This window comes from Eumetopias jubatus, unplaced genomic scaffold (assembly GCF_037043125.1).
Source record: "Eumetopias jubatus isolate StellerSeaLion01/CBP00866 unplaced genomic scaffold, mEumJub1_p1.0 scaffold_3, whole genome shotgun sequence".
Taxonomy (NCBI): domain Eukaryota; kingdom Metazoa; phylum Chordata; class Mammalia; order Carnivora; family Otariidae; genus Eumetopias; species Eumetopias jubatus.
In genome coordinates, this window is record NW_028274809.1 from 35629230 (window position 1) to 35648881 (window position 19652).

Genomic DNA, 19652 nt, shown 5'->3' on the forward strand with positions numbered 1-19652 from the left:
ATTTATGGGGGACTAGAACAATGGGTGGCATTCAGTAGATGATTCACAAATGTTTGTTGAATTGGCGAATGAACAACTGAATGAACTGAAGGAAGTAGGGAGTCTAGTGAGATGGCCACTGAAAAATTCCAGTTTTATTTATCCGTTTTTTTCCCCAGTGCATTTCTGAAATTCAGCGTAAAGTACTGCAGTATTAAAAAGTATTCAAGCCCAAAATGGGTGGAGTACCTCCTAGGTACCAGGCACTGTATATGGCTGGTCCTAGCCTTGAGGAGCTTGCACTCTTGCAGCTTAATCTTATCCCCTACAATAAGGACAGCAATCAAACAGCCAGCAACCTCCTTTTCACATCAGCGGGAACCAGAGTTATTTATGGGCTCGCCATTCCTGCAACTTTGAAAGGAATTTTATAATCAGCTTTGGTCACATTTCTCAAATGCTGAGCCGTTCAGAGATACCTTAAAAACAGCTCATCGGTGTACGTTTTGCTTCACTTGCTGGACCACTAATACTATCTACACACTAATGAAGGCACTTCTCTTATGAATCTTCTTGAGGAAGAAAATACTCTTTGTAGACCAGTACCTCTGCATCACGGATAATTCTATAATTTAATTGCCTTTTCTAACATCTACTTTCTGCCAGCAAAAAAATATGCATGAGGTGTTGTCATGTTCTACTTGGCTGACTTTTTGGGAATTAACACCAGGGGTACAAATCAAAATTAACTTTTTTTTTTTGGCAGGAAACCAGGATTAGAAGGAATAATGAAGATTTGAAAGTGGAAAAAAATGCAATTTTCATAGAATCATGAGACGTTTAAAGTAGAGAAGATCTTAGAGATAGGCTAGTTGTGGCTTCTCAAACTTTAAAGTACAAAGCACCTAGGAATCTGATCAGAATGCAGAATCTGATTCAGATGCTTGGGGCAGAGCGCAAAATTCTGCATTTCTTAATAAGCTCCCGGGTGATGTAGATGCTGCTTATCCAAGGATGTGGTAGGCATAATAATGGCCCCCCAAGACATACATGTCTCAGTCCCCTGGAATCTGTGAATATGTTAGGTTACATGACAAATTAAGGTTGCACAGAATTAAGGTTGTTAGTCAGATGACTTTGAAATGGGGAAATTATCCTGGATTATCTCAGTGGTCCCAATACAGTCACAGGGTCCTTGTAAGTGGAAGGAGGAGGAAGAGAGTCAATGTCAGAGTGATGCAATGTGAAAAAGACCTGACAGGCCATTGCTAAGTCTGAAGATGAAAGGGGCCATGACCAAAGAGTGCAGGCAGCTTCTAGAAGCTGGAAAAAGCAAGAGAACAAATTTTGCACCTAGAGCCTCTAAAGAGGAACACAGGCCTTGCTGACATCTTGATTTTAGCCCAATGATAACCATTTGGACTTCTGATTTCCAGAAATGTAAGATAATCAATTTGTGTTATTTAAAGCTACTAAATTTGTGGTGATTTGCTACAGCAAAGGGAAACTAATACAATGGAGCACAATCTGAGGAGCAAAGGTCTACCCCTTTCTTCTTCCTAATATGGGGATATCTTTCCCTTGCTTGCCAACTAATGTCTTTAAAAAAAAATAATGCACCTTCCAGGGGCATCTGGGTGGCTCAGTCGATTAAGCGTCTGCTCAGGTCATGATCTCAGGACCTGAGATCGAACCCCAGCCCCGTGTTGGGCTCCCTGCTCAGCGGGGAGAGTCTGCTTCTCCTCCCTCCTCCCCCACCTCCCACCCCATATGCTCTCTCTCTCACTCGCTCAAATAAATAGATCAAATCTTAAAAAAAAAATACAAATTCCAAAGAGCAGCACTCCTCACCATACACACATATTTTGAGGGAATTCTAACTATTCATTCAAGCCAGATTTTGTGAGGTAAAGTGACGTGAATCTGACACAATCTTTGCTCCAGGAACTGGCAAAACAGAGGGAAAATAAGGCAAAGTCACAAATAACAACTAAACAAGAGTCATTCTGACAACAAAATCCTCTCTGATTCACATGTTCTCTATGCTTCCTTTCACTACCCCTCTCAGGTTCCCTTTACTTTTCACCTGGACTCTGGAAAAAGCCTTCTGATTGAATTTTCTGGCTCGGTTACCTCTCTCCAAACCATCTTAAAACAATCACTGCACAATTAATCTCCCCAAAATGGTTGAGCACGTTTATCTGACTGAGGGCAGGAGCCAGCAATGAGAAAGAATTTGAGCAGAGGAAAGACAGGAGATGAATTATGAAACAAAGTCCCAGAGGAAATGAAAACAAATGGTATCAAAACCCATGTGGAAAAGCAAGCTTTGGAAAGGAGTGGAGTTTCTTCTCTCTCATTCTTGGAATTCTGAGAAAGGAAGACATAATGCAAATTTGAGATTGTGAAGAGAAAAATGTAAGGAAACTATTTCCTGAGTGAGAGTTTTAGTGCTTGCTTCGGACCTTAAAAAGTGGGAACAGGTTTAGAGCTGCCTTATAGGGAGGTGAGAGAAGTGGCCTTTATAAATGGAAGAATGAAGAGCAGGAGTGAGGGTCCATGAACACTGGACAGCACAGATTTGTCATGATTTTCCCTAGCACTTCTCAGGAAGCCAGGAGCAGAGAAAAGGAACGATTCAAGTTACAAACTCTAAGGAACACAGTGGTACATCTTAGGGCTCAGGAGATGGGGACTGAGAATCATAAATGTAGCTGATTGAGGCATCTGTGGTCTAAGAAGGGGGATGATGGACTGAGGGTAGGGAGAGGCTGAGGGCTGAGGGATCCTGTCAAGAACACAGAGCAGATGTCCAAGAGAGGGAGAGGCTGAGAGAGGCCAATGATAAGAAGGATGTGGCCAGAGAAGGGATGTTAGATACTGCCAGTCCTTGGTCCTCGTCTTTTAAAGTGTAAATATAATCATTTTCCTCAAGACCAGCCCTTCACTTTTCTCGAGGAACCAAAGTGTTCCCCAGAATGCCATCTTTTATGGAGTAAATGTATGCTCTTCAGCTTTTTTTTTTTTTTTTTTTTAATCAGCGGTGCTTCCCAAGCTTTTATGCCCCTGGTCAAGCTCCTCTAAGTGTATCTGAAATGTGGTTCTAAAAGAAGCACACTGTACCAGGAGTGGCTGGATCAGGACAGAGGACTGTAGGACCTGCACCTGTCCTCGTTGGGCTCCATTTATCCATTAAAGGAATCTAAGATGGCATTAGCACTTTTAGGAGTCACATCAACTACCGGCTGAAATGGGAGCGGAGCTTACTTTGCTACTAACACACCCTGGATCGTTTCAGCAACAAGCGTCCCCTGTCCTATACTTGTGCAGCAACTAGAGTGCAAGGGTAGGATTTTGCATTCGTCTTTGTTAAATTTCAATCCGTAAATTCTGACCCATCCCTCAAGCCGGCTGTTATCCCCTGGAACCTTGCTTTTGCCCACCCCCCCCAAAACAGGGAATGCATTAGCCATCCCGTCTAACTTTGTATCATTTTGAAAATTAGTTGATATCTTCTATATCTTATCCAAATTGATTTGAAGTTTGGATGGGCCAGAGCTAAGTACAGAGACCAGAGAATTACTAAGAGAACTTCCTTCAGAGCTGATGTTTACCTCTTAACCCATGTTCATTTGTTTATTCATTCAGTCAGTCACCATGTACAGACTATGCTGAAAGCTGGACTGCACGCGGTGGCAGGCACACCCCTGACCGGCTTTGGAGTTTATAGCGTAGGAAGGCAGATGTTCGATGAATGTTACAGAAGGGAAAATAAAGACGCTTTGGGTACCAGTAACAAGGGAACCTATTCTAATCTAGAATCAGGGAAGCCCCATCCGAGAAGTGAGGATGAAGGGTGATTAAGGCCAGGAGAGGGCATGGGGGAAGAAATGGAGTGTTCCAAGAAGAGCACACAGCATCTAGTAATGGACAGGACAGAGTGACTAGAAGCACGTTCAAAGCCAGGATGCTCCAGGACTGTGGGAGGATTAAATGTTAAAAGGAAGGAGATTTCAGATGAAGCTGGATCGAAAAGGCATGGGGCAAAGTTGTGCAGGGCTCTGCAAGCCATCCTTTCATTTTGAGCCTTATTCTAAGGGCAAGCCATTGAATGGTTTTACTCAGAAGAGGAGAGTGACAGTTGCATATTTAAGAAGGTCACCGTTGTTTCTATATAGATGAGCAGCAGGAGGTCAAGTGGATGGCAGGATTCTAATGCAGTGTCCAGGGGACAGAAAATAGACTAAGATGGGGCAGTTTAGAGGCTGACTCACAAATCAGTTGGGAGAAGTGACTGATTGGTGTTTAACTAGATGCAAGGAATGAGGAAGGCGAAAAACTATGGATGAGCCAGGTTTCTGGCTTGACCATTTATGTGATATGGTGTCATTTGAGAGACAAAGAGCCCTGGTAGAGGGGCAGCACTCTACCTGAGGGGTTTGTGAGGTCTCCACATATCCAGATACCTGAAAGCAGCTCAGTCTCTAAAACCGCTGCTCCAAGGAGGACCCGAGCCAGGAAAACAGATTTGGTCACTGTCGGCATCAAATAGCGGTTCTCAGCCCTGGCTGCAAAGTGGAATCATCTGATGAATTTTAAACATATTCCTACACATAGGTCCCATCCTCAACAATTCAATATGGGCCTGGTCGTTGATTACTTTTTGTTTTCTTAGTGATTCTAATGTCCATCCAGAAACTGAGAACCATGGATGAGAAACAGAAGGGAAGTCCTAGATAGGTAAGGGACAGTGTGTAAGAAAAAGAGAGTGGCATAGGACAGACCTCTTTTTAGGTATGACTGCTCACCTACCAACGAATTTACTTGAGTGCACTATCTAGCCATCCACACCTCTCTATTATTTATGCAACATCATAACTTCAAAAGTATCAGTTCTAGTTTAGGACACTTTTTGCTAACTTTAGAGAGGGTATTCCAGATATCTACTGCTTCATAGAAAGTCACCCCAGAACTTTGTGGTTTAAAACAACAATCAACCTGTAATTTTTCAACATTTCTGTGGGTCAGGAATTTGGGAGTTCAGCTGTGTAGGTCTGGCTTGGGGTCTCTGGTGCAGACAGATGGAGGAGGTGGTAAAGCCAAGCAGATGGATGCAGGGGCGGGTGGGGTCTGGCCGGGCATCTCTCTCTCTCTCTCTCTCCTTATGTAGACTCAGGCGTTCTCCATGTGGCCTCTCCTTATCGGCTAGTCTGGGCTTCCTCACACCTTGGTGGGCTTAGAACAGTTAGATTGTTTATATAGCAGCCCAGAGGACCAGCATGAGTGTCCCAACTAGTAAGAAAGAGGCTGAATCACCTAGCTTTAGAAGTCACATAGTGTTACCTCCTTTTTACTGCCCTGGTCAACCAGTTCCAAAAACCTACCTAATTTTAAGGGGAGGGGCACAGACCCCACCTCTCAAAGGAAGAAATGTTGTTAAAGCCATTGGAGAATACGACCTACAAACAACCACCACCACCCAGATTTCTTTCCATCAATTCTATAGGTCTACACTTTGTCAAGTCGCTGAACATTTGAGGGGAAAAAAAGAAAATTAATTGAATGGTTGTTGTAATACTAAATGAAAATTGATAGCTTAAAGTTATATAACTTCTTTAATTCCTAGAAATAACCTGATGACTTGTAGAGCAAGAGATACTCAAATGGATTTTCTCCTATCTAAAGAAATAGTAAAATTAATAGTAAAATCAGATAGTAAAAAAAGATAACCAAAGTGTCTTAAATCTTTTAATTTTAGTCCATGATACAATTTTCGTACTAGAATTCTGACCTTTAATCTGATACTTGGAGGTTTAAAAAAAATCACATGGCTGCTATTAGCAGCAGTGGCCCTCTAATCCATATTGAGATAAGCAATGAGCTTTATACACATTTCATTTCACCCATTTAGCTAGCATGGATTCAGCATATACCTGCAAGTTTACTATAACTGTGCTTGATTCCTCATATTTTCTCAGAACTACAGTTAGATTTGCACAGAATTTAGAGCAGGGTGAGCCCCTGAGTCCACCGGAAGTGTTTTCAGCCAGCCTGTTACACCCACACAGTATTAGGACTTAGGTAAATATTCTGTCTAGCTACTTTCCTTGATGCATTCCACATTTGGACTTATTAGTGAGCACAGAAAAAGAGGCGATGTTATTTTTACAAGGGATTTTGTTTTTGAGATTTTAATCAGAATAGAAAAGTAAGATGCTTTTAATTGATCTTCTGCTTCTAACTTAGAATATTCAGTAAAAATCTTTTCTCCTTTTCTTTGGAATTTAAGGTCTCCACTTTGGAGGGAAAAGATAATTACTGACATCCACTCTCACTCTCGGGATTTTTTTTCCCCTGCTCATTCACAGAACTTTTCAGATAAAGAGTACCAGGAAGATATAAGTCACGATTACCATTTAATCAATACCAGAATAAAGGAGTTAATTACCTGTTAATCAATACCAGAATAAAGGAGTTAAGTTAATCTCTAAATTATATCAACTGTGGCTATTTTTTCACTGTGGTGTGAAGTAAGGAGACTGTCTAAACGCCATGGAAACCAGGAACACTCACTTTGGGGGAAGTGTATTTGTTTTCACCTACACACTATGCTTTAATTCTAACAGGCTTGACCAATTCAAAAGAGGCGTGCTGGTTTAAACATCAGTAAAAAGTCACTGATTGTGACTTGTTTTCCTGATGATTTTATGAGTTTGTTAGTTTGTTTGCTTTTCCTCTAAAGGCAGCAAAAGGGAGTTAAAACTCTTTTGCACATTCAGTCTTAGTTGAATAGCTAAAATTACAATTTCAGCCAATAAAAAAGCCAAACATTAACAAATGCCCATTGATGGGTAAGTGGATAAAGAAAGGCAGTATGTACATACGATGGAATACTCTTCGGCCCTAAAAAAAAAAAGAGAAGGAAATCCTGTCTTATGTGGACCACACTGATGAACTCTTGAGGACATTCTGCTAAGTGAAATAAGCCAGACACAGGAAGAATGCGGCATGAGTCCACTCATATGAGGTCTCTAAACAAACAGTCAAGCTCATACAGAAGCAGAGAGTAAGAACAGGGCTTGCCAGAGTCTGGGGGAAAAGAGAGTGGGAAGTTGCTTTTCAATGGGTAGAAGGTTTCGGTTTTGCAAGATGATTAATTTCTAGGGATGTGCTGTGCGACACTGTGCCTATGGTTAATAAAGCATTGTACACTTAAAGAGGGTAGATCTCATGCCAAATGTCCTTACCACAATAAGAGAAAAAGATGTTAGCTTTAGGTTATGCAATTGATCCCCATCATCATTTCAATCCTTTTTTTACGATAGTTATCTTCAAGGATTGAGGAGCAGAGCTCTGAAGGGTCTGCACACAGGGTAACATCAGAAATGCCCTACCAGTGAACCATAAATGGACTTTAGAGCTGGTTTAATCAAATTTCTTGATGTTACAAGAAACTGAGTACAGAGAGGTTATGTCCTACACTTGAACTGAGGCAGCTCATTTGTATCAGAGCTAAGACTGCCTCCAGGCTCTCCGACCCGTGACGCAGTCCATCTTGTCGGTCTTGTAAGACACCTCTAAGGTGGGAAAGACCATGAATTTATCCAACATTAGAGTTGGAAAGGATTTGGAAATCCTCTGCATGAATTCCCTCATTTGGCAGATAAAGAAACTGAAGTCCAGAGAGGTATCTACCAAAGGATACATGGTTTTTCAGCAGAATTAACATGTTTTGTTTCCTGACATGTGATTAGAAATAGAGTATATTTTTAATAGAAAATAGGACCCCCAAATTATTATTTGCTGGAGAAGTTAATACTCCCTATACTAGTGGCAGTATGGCTCAGCTGGCTAAGGGAGGGGAAATCCTGGAGTTTGCATGTTAATTTACTAATTAACAGTAGTTCTCAAACATTTTATTAATTCTCTTCAATGAATATATAAATCTCATGCTTTTCTCTTAAGTGAGTGAATTTCAAAATATATATTTCAGTTTTCTTTTTTATTATAAAATGTTGTTATACTCTAGAATATCGTGATGCTATGGAAATTTCTTGCTGCGGGAAGGCGAACAGAACCCAAGCCACAGTCCCCACAGGATGCTCCCAGCCAGTGACTGTGGTGGCAGGCAGTAGTGGAAGTTCATTTCTAAGGGATGCAGGGCTTACCCAGTGGGCAGGTTCGGCCCCAGGACTCCCCATCATCGGAAACGTCCTTAAAACTGCACTCCAAGCTCAGACTCTTCCTACCAGGCTTTTCCTTTCCTTTCTTCTCCCTCTCTTTCAAAGACGCCAGACCTGCATGGAAGTGTGTAGACTCTCCCTGCTTGCTCAGGCTTCCTCTCCCTTCTCTTTTATAAGCACTCCCTCACTGCCCCGAGCCCCAAGAAATCTCTTGCTCATCTAATCCCATACTGGCATCTGCTTCTTGGAGGACTCAAATGAACACAAATGAGCTTTTTCTAATTACTCCTCTCTTTCCCTACTGACTTTCCAATGCTTGCCCCAAACCAGGGTGGCATGGTCCACTCCCTCCTCCCTTCTTCCTAATAGCTGAGAACCACCATTACAGAATCTTGGCTCAGTTATCTAGCTAAATATTGATTAACAAATATTTTAGGGACATAAACTTTATGATATTACTATTACAGGAGCCCTTAAATACACAACTAATTTAAAAAGTCCATTTGTGTTTATAAGGAACAAGTAATCAAGTTGTAGAGGAAGGACTTATAGAGAAAGAGTGGCTTCAATAATAACATAAGCAGCACACTTTTAAGTGCTGAATCTATCTAATCTAATCTAATCTAACATATCTGGACAGATTTTTAGTGCTCAAGTTCAGAAGAAAAGAAACCACTGTAGCCTTGTCATTTTTAAAAATCTGTATCAACTGGATAATTTAATACGAAGGATCATTGTGAGAAATAGCTAGAATATTGGTGAAGTGCCCATAAATTCCAAGGGATCGCCAAGAGAGGTAACTTTTCCCCTGCTGCCAAAGGGTTTTCATTTTTGGCGTGCTCCTGTGCACTTTAGCATTAACCATCTATGTTACATACACCTCTCAGCCATGGTGCAAGAGGGGCTCCTTTTCCAGCAAAAGGCTAGAAGGAGGAGGACAAGAGAAGCAGGGCAGAAACACTGTGAATTCCAATCATGTAGCTCAGAGGAAGCAATGTGATGCTAATCCTGCAATAGTAAATTTCTTTTTATCCCCTGAAACTGATGCTGACATTCCCATTTATTCATTCAGTTCCTTTAGACTCCCTGTCAAATCTCTTCTGGTTGCCAAGCAACAATAACAGCAGTTCTGTACATAAGCATTAGGCAATAACTGTTGTCAATGTTTCTCCTTTCTTTGAAAGGGAAATTTAATGACCCCTTCCTATGAGAAAATAATGACAAGAACCTGTCCATGGTGAAAGCTGAAAGCCGTTTGTGTGGTTTGTGTTTTTGCTGTTTGAATCCAAGGACTGGGCTCAGTTGATTTGCACATCCTTACAAAATTATGAAATTAAGATTTGCCCCAAAGCTTGCATGATTTGGTCTTTAAAAACAACTACGTATCATACACCTGAAACTAATATAACACTGTATGTTAACTATACTGGAATTAAACAAACAAACACAACAGCATATCATTAAAACTGTCCCACATCCTATGAAATAAGTCCGCTGTTAAATGAAGTTAGTATCTTACAGGTGCTCTGATCCTGCTAAAATTTCTTTAATCAGATGCTTGGATTTTTCCGACCATACCCCACCTCACATAAAGACTTGAACTATATTTCAGTACACTGTAAAACACAGATCAAGATAGTGACAGGAAAAAAAATAATAAAATGGGACATCTGCCCACCTGTTGAGGACAGACTCTAGGACACACAGTTTGTCTCAGTCATCTGCAGAAATGAGCCCTCTCTGTCCTCACGGTGGACTAGAGGCTCTTCTCGCCTTTTCTATTCTTCCTTCTTCATTTTAATGACTATGATTATTGTTTACACCCAATTTACCTCCATAACGTTAACAGCTCTAAGAGCTATTCACAAGAAGTGGTACAGGTCAGCAAGGATATTCTAGGCTAAGCTAGTCCCCGTTTCCATATCATTCTGTTTTCCAGGCCTCACTGATTTTTTGTGAGGCTCAGCAATAGCTATGAAATTTTTGTTTGAAAAAGTCAAGTCCAGTTTTATGTTCTTTTTCTCATTTGGGCTTTTTATTTATTTTATTTTTTTCTAATCTCGGTTCTATGTAAATTTGTATTTTGAGTTCCAAACAAAAATGTTAAATAGCTCCTCTTCCATTTTTTAAGTTGTAAACTAAATAGATGAGCTCCCCTCAGATCTTTTAGAGTTTACATAATTAAGAGTTCATAAAGCTCAATTTATTATTGTATCTGCTGACTCTGTTAGGTGGTATTATTACCATGGCCGGTCTACAGATTAGGAAACTGAGGCCCAGAAAAGTTAGGTGACTTGTTCCAGACTGTTAGTAACTGGGGGGCTGATAATCTCTGCCTCTGTCTCTGAACTCCATGACCTTACGTCACTGGAGATCACTTCCTCAGCATACAACGTTCCTCAGGTTGCTTAGGGATCACTCTTTGTTAGAATTAGTTATCAGTCCATACCTGGACAGTCAGCGAATATTATTTTGTAACCCCATTTTATAAGCAAGTATCCTCTCTGCTTTCGATAACAGAATTGCATTCTATTTAAACTGATTTATAATAATGCATGAAAATATCTGACTAAAAATTTTATTTTGCCTATGCCTGTTCTAATAATTTTTTAGTTCAGAATTACATATAAAATTTCATAAATTAGCTTGACAATCTAGTGTTTTACGTGAGAAATAATATAATAGTCACTACTGAGACCCTATCCTTAATTCATCTATGAGTTTCTAGTACTGAACTTCTTTTTTTATCATTATTTTTAAAAGATTTTATTTATTTATTTGAGAGAGAAAAAGAGATCATACAAGCAGGGGGAGGGGCAGAGGGAGATGAAGAAGCAGATTCCCCACTGAGCAGCAAGCACGATGTGGGGCTTGATCCCAGGACCCTGAGATCATGACCTGAGCCAAAGGCAGATGCTTAACCGACTGAGCCAGCCAGGTGCCCTTCTAGTATTGAAATTCTTAAAAAAATATGTCATTTAGAAAAGAGTTGTAAAAAGTGAGTATGTCCAAAATATAAGGTCCCTGATTAGTGTAAAGATTTTGTTCTGGTATCTTTCCTTAACAAAGTGAGATGTGGAGATGTTTTTTCTTCCTTTTTTTTTTTTGGTACATCAGGATATGACTAGTTTTACTCACCAAAGGACCTCAGTTGTTATGGTGAAACCTTCCTAAGGCCACCTGTATTTGATAACCATCTTATAAAGATGTTGCTTTTTTGCAGAACTACAAAGTAGTCAACCTATGTAACCCTACTTTCTGTTTTAAGAAGCAATTTAAAACTTGCTTTATTTAATAGCAAAGAGTATCAAAATAAGATGACAATTCCATTAACCTATATTTCAGTTTTCCAGAAGGCTCGAGATTTTGCAAAATGTTGTGAATGGGAAATGTAGTCTCTAAAGAGCTTATCTATTCAAGTAGGCATGTTCATTCATTCATTATCCATTCATTTATCCAATTGTATTTGGGGGTCAACTATGTGTCAAAACCAAGAATATGAAGATAAGAGAGGCCCAATCCCTGCCCCCAAGGAGCACACAGTCTTGCATGGGCAGACGACAACTAACAATCACAATCTGAATAATGGTTTTGGTACAGAAAGCAGATGCTCAAAGGAGAACAGGAGGGCACGAGAATTCAGGTGAGGCAGGAAGAAAGACAAGGGAGATATTCCTCTGAAAGAGCTCCTGAAAGGGAAGTGAATGAGGGCCAGGTTCCTGAGGAGGACACTCCCCATATAGAGTAAACTGCCTTTGCAAAGGCCCACAGGCAGAACATTCAACGTCAGGATGGTGGCACGGAAGGGGGCGTGCGGGAAAGCAGCAATAAACAAGATGTAAAGGAAGACAGGGTCAGATCTCAGAGGACGTACTGAGACTGAATTTGGAGTCCAAGATACTTCCAATTTAAATCCTTACAGTTATAATCCACTAATATAAAGATATTTTAAAATGAAACAGCCACAGAGAGTGTCAATTGTGAATTTCTGTTGTCTTGGATATTAAACCTTAAGTTCTTAGTTTCTCCTTTGGACTAAAAGCTGCCCGAGGACAGAAATGATTTCCTCACCAAAGTACCTACTCCTTTTCAATTCATCCAACAGTGGATCCACTCTAGGTAACTGATGAGCTCATTTCAGCACAAGGCTTTTGTTAAGTATTAATTTCCCACAGTCCTCGGCTAGGTATTTACAAGAATACTGCACAGATCTGTTCTCAGGTCTCTAAAAGCTTGTAATTGATAATTTAAGACATAACAGTTGTGATTATTCTTAATTTCCAGAACTAAAATGTCATTGCTCATGTGACAGAGAAACAAACTAATCATACAAAGGCCATAAAAGCTAATAACTAAAGGAAATAAATGTACTAAAACAAATCAATGTAAAATTATAAATGATCAGAATTTTCAGTTGCTTATTATGATTTATTTTATTGAGTTGAGAAATCTATTAACCTTTTGATATAGGAAGATGGAATTTACTAACCGAGTTAGAGGAGTTCTACTTTCATTGTCATGCAGATTGATAATATTTACAACTTAAACATCACCCTCTTTCAAAATAATGCCCGCGCTTTGATAAGTCACTGAAGTGCAATGGCAAAAACACCAACTACTGTTAATCTTCCTGTGCATATATGACAGTGATCACGACAAGTGGATGGATGTGGCGCCTAAGCCAATGCATGGAGCATTCACACTGAACCTCTGTGGTCTGGGAGCTGACGGATCAGCCTCCTACCCTTTACTGGCTGGATGCCACCTCTGTTTTGTTTTGTTTTTTGTTTGTTTGTTTGTTTGTTTTTAAAGGTTTTATTTTATTTTTTTTTAAGATTTTATTTAGTTATTTGAGAGAGAGACACAGCAAGAGAGGGAACACAAGCAGAGGGAGTGGAAGAGGGAGAAGCAGGCTTCCTGCCGAGCAGGGAGCCCGATGTGGGGCTCGATCCCAGGACCCCGGGATCATGACCTGAGCCGAAGGCAGACGCTTAATGACTGAGCCACCCAGGCGCCGCGCCACCTCTGTTTTGAATAAGACACTCTTACTGCTGAGCCTACTATATTGGTCTGTCCAACTAGCCATGCTTGGCAAAGAATCAATTACTATGACTCGGATTCTTTAAAGAGCTTTTCCTTCCCATAACCCAACTTTAGGAGCTGTCCAATCCATCCATCAACAGACACTTGGAAAGGGGCCAATCCTTGGTCAGCACTGTGGTGCTGGACCCAACTTCTCAAACCGGAAAACAGTCTCACCTAAGAATGTGACTAGGAGTCAGAAAGAATGTGAAGCCCTGATGTAAAAGGGGCACATCTTTCTGCTCTTCTTTGCTCAATTCTCAATAAGTAAAAACAACTTTGTACTAAAATGATATATGGAATATATTACAGAATACAATGACTAAAAAATTTGCATCAATTTCTATGATAATCACATAAGACTCCAAATAAACTGTATGTTGTGGAAAAAGTTTTTGGCCATGTTTTCAGAGACCTGGGGTCACAGGTTTGTTCTTCTGTGCCCTGGGGGTACTTTGGTGGAAAACTCTGGGATGTAGAAGTGCAGTGCAAAGAGGCCAGGCTTTAGAACCAGACACAGCTGAGTGTGAATCCCTACTCCTCCACGTTTCCTGAAAGTCTGACTTTGACCAAGTCACTGCACCTTAAGCCTCCATGTCCTCAGAATGTTATTTAATATGAAGATCTATAAAATAGGTAGCAAGTAGTTGACGGAGCCAGGGTGAGCTCTAAAAAAAATATCACACAGGGGTACCTGGGTGGCTCAGTCGGTTAAGCGTCTGCCTTTGGCTCAGGTCATGATCCCGGGGTCCTGGGATCGAGTCCCACATCGGGCTCCCTGCTCCGCGGGAAGCCTGCTCCTCCCTCTCCCACTCCCCCTGCTTGTGTTCCCTCTCTCGCTGTGTCTCTCTGTGTCAAATAATAAATAAATAAAATCTTTAGAAAAAAAATTAAAAAAAAATATATCACACAAGTCATGCTCCTGCTTAAAACCTTTCAGCAGTGACTTTTGTCCTTTGAGTAAGCGCTACATGGCTCCATCTCAGATTCTAAATCTTTTGGGGCACAGACCCTCTTTGGCAGTCTGGTGAAGCCTACGAGGTCTTTCTTAGAATGTTTTAAATAAAATACATATGATTATAAAGGCAACCACCATTCATATTGAAATAAAAAACTATGCCACAGTAATAACTGTGCTCCTTTATTAACATCGAATAACGTGATGTAGCAGCAGTTTCAGTAACTATAGTAATTCTGAAGTAGTGATGAACAAACAACATTTTTCAGGAGATCTGTAACAAATGTAATTTGATTTGAAAGTATCTGTGACTTCTAGTTGTGAAAGTCACAGATACTCCTGCTGCAAATGTGGATTTTTTTCCTCCACCTGCATTCATGATTGAAGGAGATGCTAAATTTCATCTAGATGCGAGGGAAGATGAAAATGTATTTTTTTTCATGCCAGTTTGTGGAACCCTGGATTCCACCCACGGATCCTGTGGAGGTCCAGGAACACAGGCAAAGAGCCAATATTCTACCAACACTGGCTCCCGCCGTGCTCACTGATCTCATCTCCCCTTACCATCCCTCTGCCCACCACACTCTGGCAACACTGACCACTCGATCTCCAAACACATTAAATTGCCCCGCCTCAGAGCTTTTGCTTTTCTATCTGGAATGCTCTGCCCTTGGCTCTTTGCATGGTGTTTCTTTCCTGTTGTCTTCATCTCAGCTCAAGTGTCATCTCCTCTGAGAGGGCTGCCCTGACCAACCCCACCTAAGGTACCCCTCCCCCAGCCATCCTTATTGTACCACTATCTGAAATGATTGTGTGGATTTATATGGTCTCAAAATGGACTCTCCGTTTCCCTGTCCTAAAAAGCAAGCAACATGGGAGCAGGAACCTCATCTACATGTTCAGCGCCATAATCCCAGCATCTAGGACAGTGTTTGGCACAAAGGAGGAGTCCAATACATCTTTGCCAAATGAAAGAAAAAAACTGGGGACTCCACAAATGTTACCGCTCCCATCCTTCACTCTGTGTTTTAGGTACTGTGAGGAAACAAAGACGTGAAAGACAAACTCCTGCCCTCAAGTAGTTTACAATCTAGTGGAGGTGGGAGGTGGCCCTGTGGAAGGTGGAGAGGCCTTCCTACTCTGCTGTACAACTATGGACAAATCTCTCGTAGGGCCTCAGTCTCCACAGTGCCAGATGAATGGCTTGGACAAATTTATCTCCATGGTCTCATATGGTCTATGCTTTATGATCATGAGGAGCTAACAGAGTAAGGTAGTATACATAGGAAGTGAGGGGTTTTGAAACCCCAGGGGGAGGAAACTCCACAGAGGAGGACAAGACTCGGAAGGGCTTTCAAGTGTAATCAGCCCCCAACAAATAATGAGAAGGGGGGATTTTCAGAGTAACGAACTGTCCGTGTTGAAAGAAACGTTACAGGTTATCCAGCACAACCACTAGGTAATGCTGTGGCCATCTCTCTATGAGGCCATTTCTGGGGATGTAACATAATACCCCAGCCCTCAGATGTAACCCAGTATGAGCTGTACAAGGGCACTGCCTGGGTTCAAATCCCAGCTCTGGAGCTCACTAGCTATATGGACTTAGACTAATTACTTAACTTTCCGGTGTCTCAGTTCTCCCCCCTGTAAAATGAGAATAACAATACTATTAACTTCGTGGGGTTATGGTCAAGATTAAGTGAGAATATGAATATAATATGCTTAACATACATTCGGCAAATGCTCATTAGGATTCTCTCTGTTGAGTGGTTTTCTAGTGCGTCAAACTTACTATGTATCCCCCAAAACCGTTTTTCCCTTCTTCCATTGTAACTGAATTTTTACTAGCTAGAGACTATCCAGTTTGGAGTTTCTACAGCCAATGTATAAGTATATCATACCTTTTCCTTGACATTCACATGCGTATTGAGTTCAGCCATCTTGCTTCTAGTGGAATGAGCCCTATAAAGAAGGGAAAAAAGGTTAAAGTTTTTTAAAATTGAACTTTTCAATGTGTTACTTTCATGCTTTCTCCCAACGTAGTAAACAATTCCGTTCAGCCATAATCATAAATACCATTTTAGAATGTAAAAATCCGTTCAAGCTAAGCCTTTGTTTTAGGTATGTTCAAAAAGCATGTCACGGTAACTCTAGAAGACAATGTAAAGTCTTTTATTCATACTGTATGGACATGAAAAAGGACAAAGACAGATGGGTGTGCACCCAAACTGTGTTTCTTACTGAGTAAAAGAAAGGTGGTCAAAAACAGGGGGAGGAGGAAAAGCGTGCCTGTTTTAACTGAGCATTGTCATCCCAATCTTTGCTGCCCCAAACCCTTATTTGCCTCTAGTTAAAATAACCAACATTTAACGAGTCTTTCCTGCATATACGTAACTATACCAAAGCTCTCAAGGAAAAAACAGAATAAATGATTCCAGATTCAAACATAAGAAACACTGTCCATAACTGTTTTTAAACTGGCTTTTTCACCTATCAACATACGACCATCCCTCCAGACAAAGGCGTATCTATATATTCCCTCACCATAACTTTAATGACCATCAATTCATGACCTCTATCAAATGGAGGGTTAAAATTGCCTATAATCTTTCTGTCTCCCTAAACTCTTTAGGTTTTCTACCTCTGGTGTCCAATCTTCTTTGTGAAGTGACCCACTCAGGGAAGATCTCTATTCTTAATAAGAAGTGGTGGTGTTTTCTTTCTTCTCATCTGGTCTAAATCTTTCACCACTATTATGGAAGACAGAACTTAAGTCTTTAATAGTTTCAATCTCTTTTTTGGAATAGAGCATAAATGACTTAAATGGGCAAACAGATTGGTTCAGAAATTAGCAGCAGGATAGGCCAAGATATCGATATACTCCCTATTTGCATGTTTAACGCTTTTTGTCAAGCAAGAACCACTGAAACTCTATCTTATATTCTTTCTGACTCATGCTACAATGAGAGTATCTAGAGTTGATACATTTCCGGGATAACTTGCAATAACACTCTGATTTCTCCACACCATTTTCTTTTAAACTTAGGTCTTAAATAAAACATACATTCAGATCCATTATCTTTTGTTGATTTAGGATGAAAGCCTGGCGATATGTAATCTTAACCCTACTACCACTCAAATAGGAAATCCACACAGATATATTATTATATATTATCAGATATATAAACAGTAAGATTTCATTTTCATAAGTTTCCAAATGATAATGCCACTCACACATGCATTTGGGCACACTAGCAGGAGAGACTCGGAGAACTCGATCCCCAGTAAGACAGCTCGTTTCCATATGCTCTGCAGAGTGTCCGTGCCATTGAATACAGCTCCCATTTAAATAACTGTCCCAAATGGCAAATTCAACATGCTCTGACTTGGCATATGGGAGAAAGCAAATAATACTAGCTGGGGAGGGGGGCAGCCTGGGTGGCACAGGCAGTTAGGTGACCCACTTTTGGGTTTTGGCTTAGGTCGTGATCTCAGGGGCATGAGATTGAGTCCTGAGTCTGGCTCCAAGCTCAGCAGGGAGTCTTCCTGAGATTCTCTGCCCCTCCCCCTGCACTGCATTGTCGCTCTCTCTCTCAAATAAATAAATAAATCTTTAAAAAAAAATACTAGCTGGCAAATAATACCTGAATTTTACTCTCATTTATTGCTCCTCCTGAGAGTTACTGGTAACAGAGAATGGGATTATTTTCTGATGGTTGATTTTCTTATTCAAATGTAAGTTTTGGCATGTAAACACACACTGTGTACACCCATGGATTTTTCTGCACATGACAGTGTGTGTGTGAGAGAGAGAGAGAGGAAACAAGGATGGGGGAGGGGCGGATATGGGTTATACCTATGGAACTATGAAGGATCAAGGGTGACAGCTGGATTTAGTGTTATTTGTTAGGATAGATCTGTGAGCCACAACTCCTTTCATTAGACTAGATTAGCTAAATCTTCTGGACACATCTAATCTTGCCATTATAGATGTGTGAAATCTGATAGAAAAAGCATTTTGTTTTTGTTTTGCTTTGATGTCTAGGATTTGGGTGTGAAGCATTTTCTAAGGCTGGAGTGTTATAATCCACAGAGGAATCAGGGAAGAATTCCATTGAGGACAGAAAATTTCTGAGATCTGAGAAGGCTGCAGCACTGAATGGTGTGCTATATTTGTAGACGAAAAACATACACATATATATGTACCTTTCTTTTACTTAATATATATACTTATATATATTTCCTTGGCAATTCCCTTTCTCTTTGACCTCAAAGTCTAACTCAAGAAGACTCTTCTTTGGTAGTGGTGCCAGTGGATTAATTACATTTTGTGTGTGTTTGTGTGTGTGTGTGTGTGTGTGTATGTGTATGTGTGTGTGTGTGTAAGGAAAAGCTGGCTGTGAGGATGGAAAGGGGTTATTATAGGTTTCTCAGATGGAAAGATAAGATAAAGATATTGGTAGGGGCTGTTCTTTGCCTGTCTTATTTTCTTAATCCTTCTTGCCTGTGTGGAGCACTGCGTCTACAGGCTCTACGTTCCAGGTGGATTCCAATGCCCTCTCCACAGCAAGGCTTTCTGCTGGCTGGCGTATAACAGAGAGATGGGGGAATCAGCTATAGTTCCAGTTATGGAAACTAGATGAAGGATATTAGTCTGAATAGAAATTTGGTTTGCCTTAAAGAATTAAGAGTTTAAATGGCTAGACAGTCAAACTGAGTTCTATCGCTAAGGACAAACGTTAGGGCAAGGTTGATCATCAGTGTGCTGAAGGTCCTTGTTAAATGTCCACACCCTCAGTTTGACACCAGTCCTTCTGGATTATTCCGAAGCACACCTCACAGTGGCATGCCATCCTATGCTCCTTACCTTTCCTGAGCTTTCTCTCCCCTATGAAAATGAAACTGTGCTGTGCCTCTATTCTTTTGGGATTCTGTTTTCTGCCATGAACTCCATCTGGACAGTCTGATCAATTTGATCTGAATCTTAATTGTTTAACTTATTTTTAAATTTTATTTATTTGTCAGAGAGAGAGCAAACACAAGCAGGAGGAGGAGCAGGCTCCCCGCTAAGCAAGGAACCCAATGCAGGACTCGATCCCAGGACCCTGGAATCATAACCTGAGTCAAAGGCAGACGCTTAATGACTGAGCCACCCAGGCATCCCTCAATTGTTTAACTTAGATAGTTAAAGAACTTTTCCTCTAGGACACATATGGTCACCTCCTCCAAAATAATAAGCCTAGAGTTTGGCAACTTAAGAGTTGCAGACCCCTTAGCTAATCTGAGAGGCCTCTAATGCTGTGAGTGACAGGTGTTTGGGACAAACAGACCTCCTTATTTCCCTTGCATCACACTTGGTCACCACACATGGTAGTTTATCACTATCGGACAGGACTGATGCCCATATCCTAACATACCTTGATCAAAAGAGCTTTAAATCCAGAAGAAAA

The 19652-nt window shown here is 40.7% G+C and overlaps 1 protein-coding gene across 4 annotated transcripts in view; it reads right to left on the bottom strand.

The window, feature by feature from the left end:
• Window positions 1–19652, bottom strand: part of SPATS2L (spermatogenesis associated serine rich 2 like) — a 160305-nt gene that overhangs the window by 64386 nt on the left and 76267 nt on the right. For all 4 annotated transcript variants that reach the window (XM_028124586.2, XM_028124616.2, XM_028124625.2 and 1 more), the window contains exon 3: window positions 16104–16164. In XM_028124586.2, the coding sequence (XP_027980387.1) occupies window positions 16104–16142 (39 nt within the window). In that variant the 5' untranslated portion in view covers window positions 16143–16164. The remainder of the gene's footprint in view (window positions 1–16103; window positions 16165–19652) is intronic.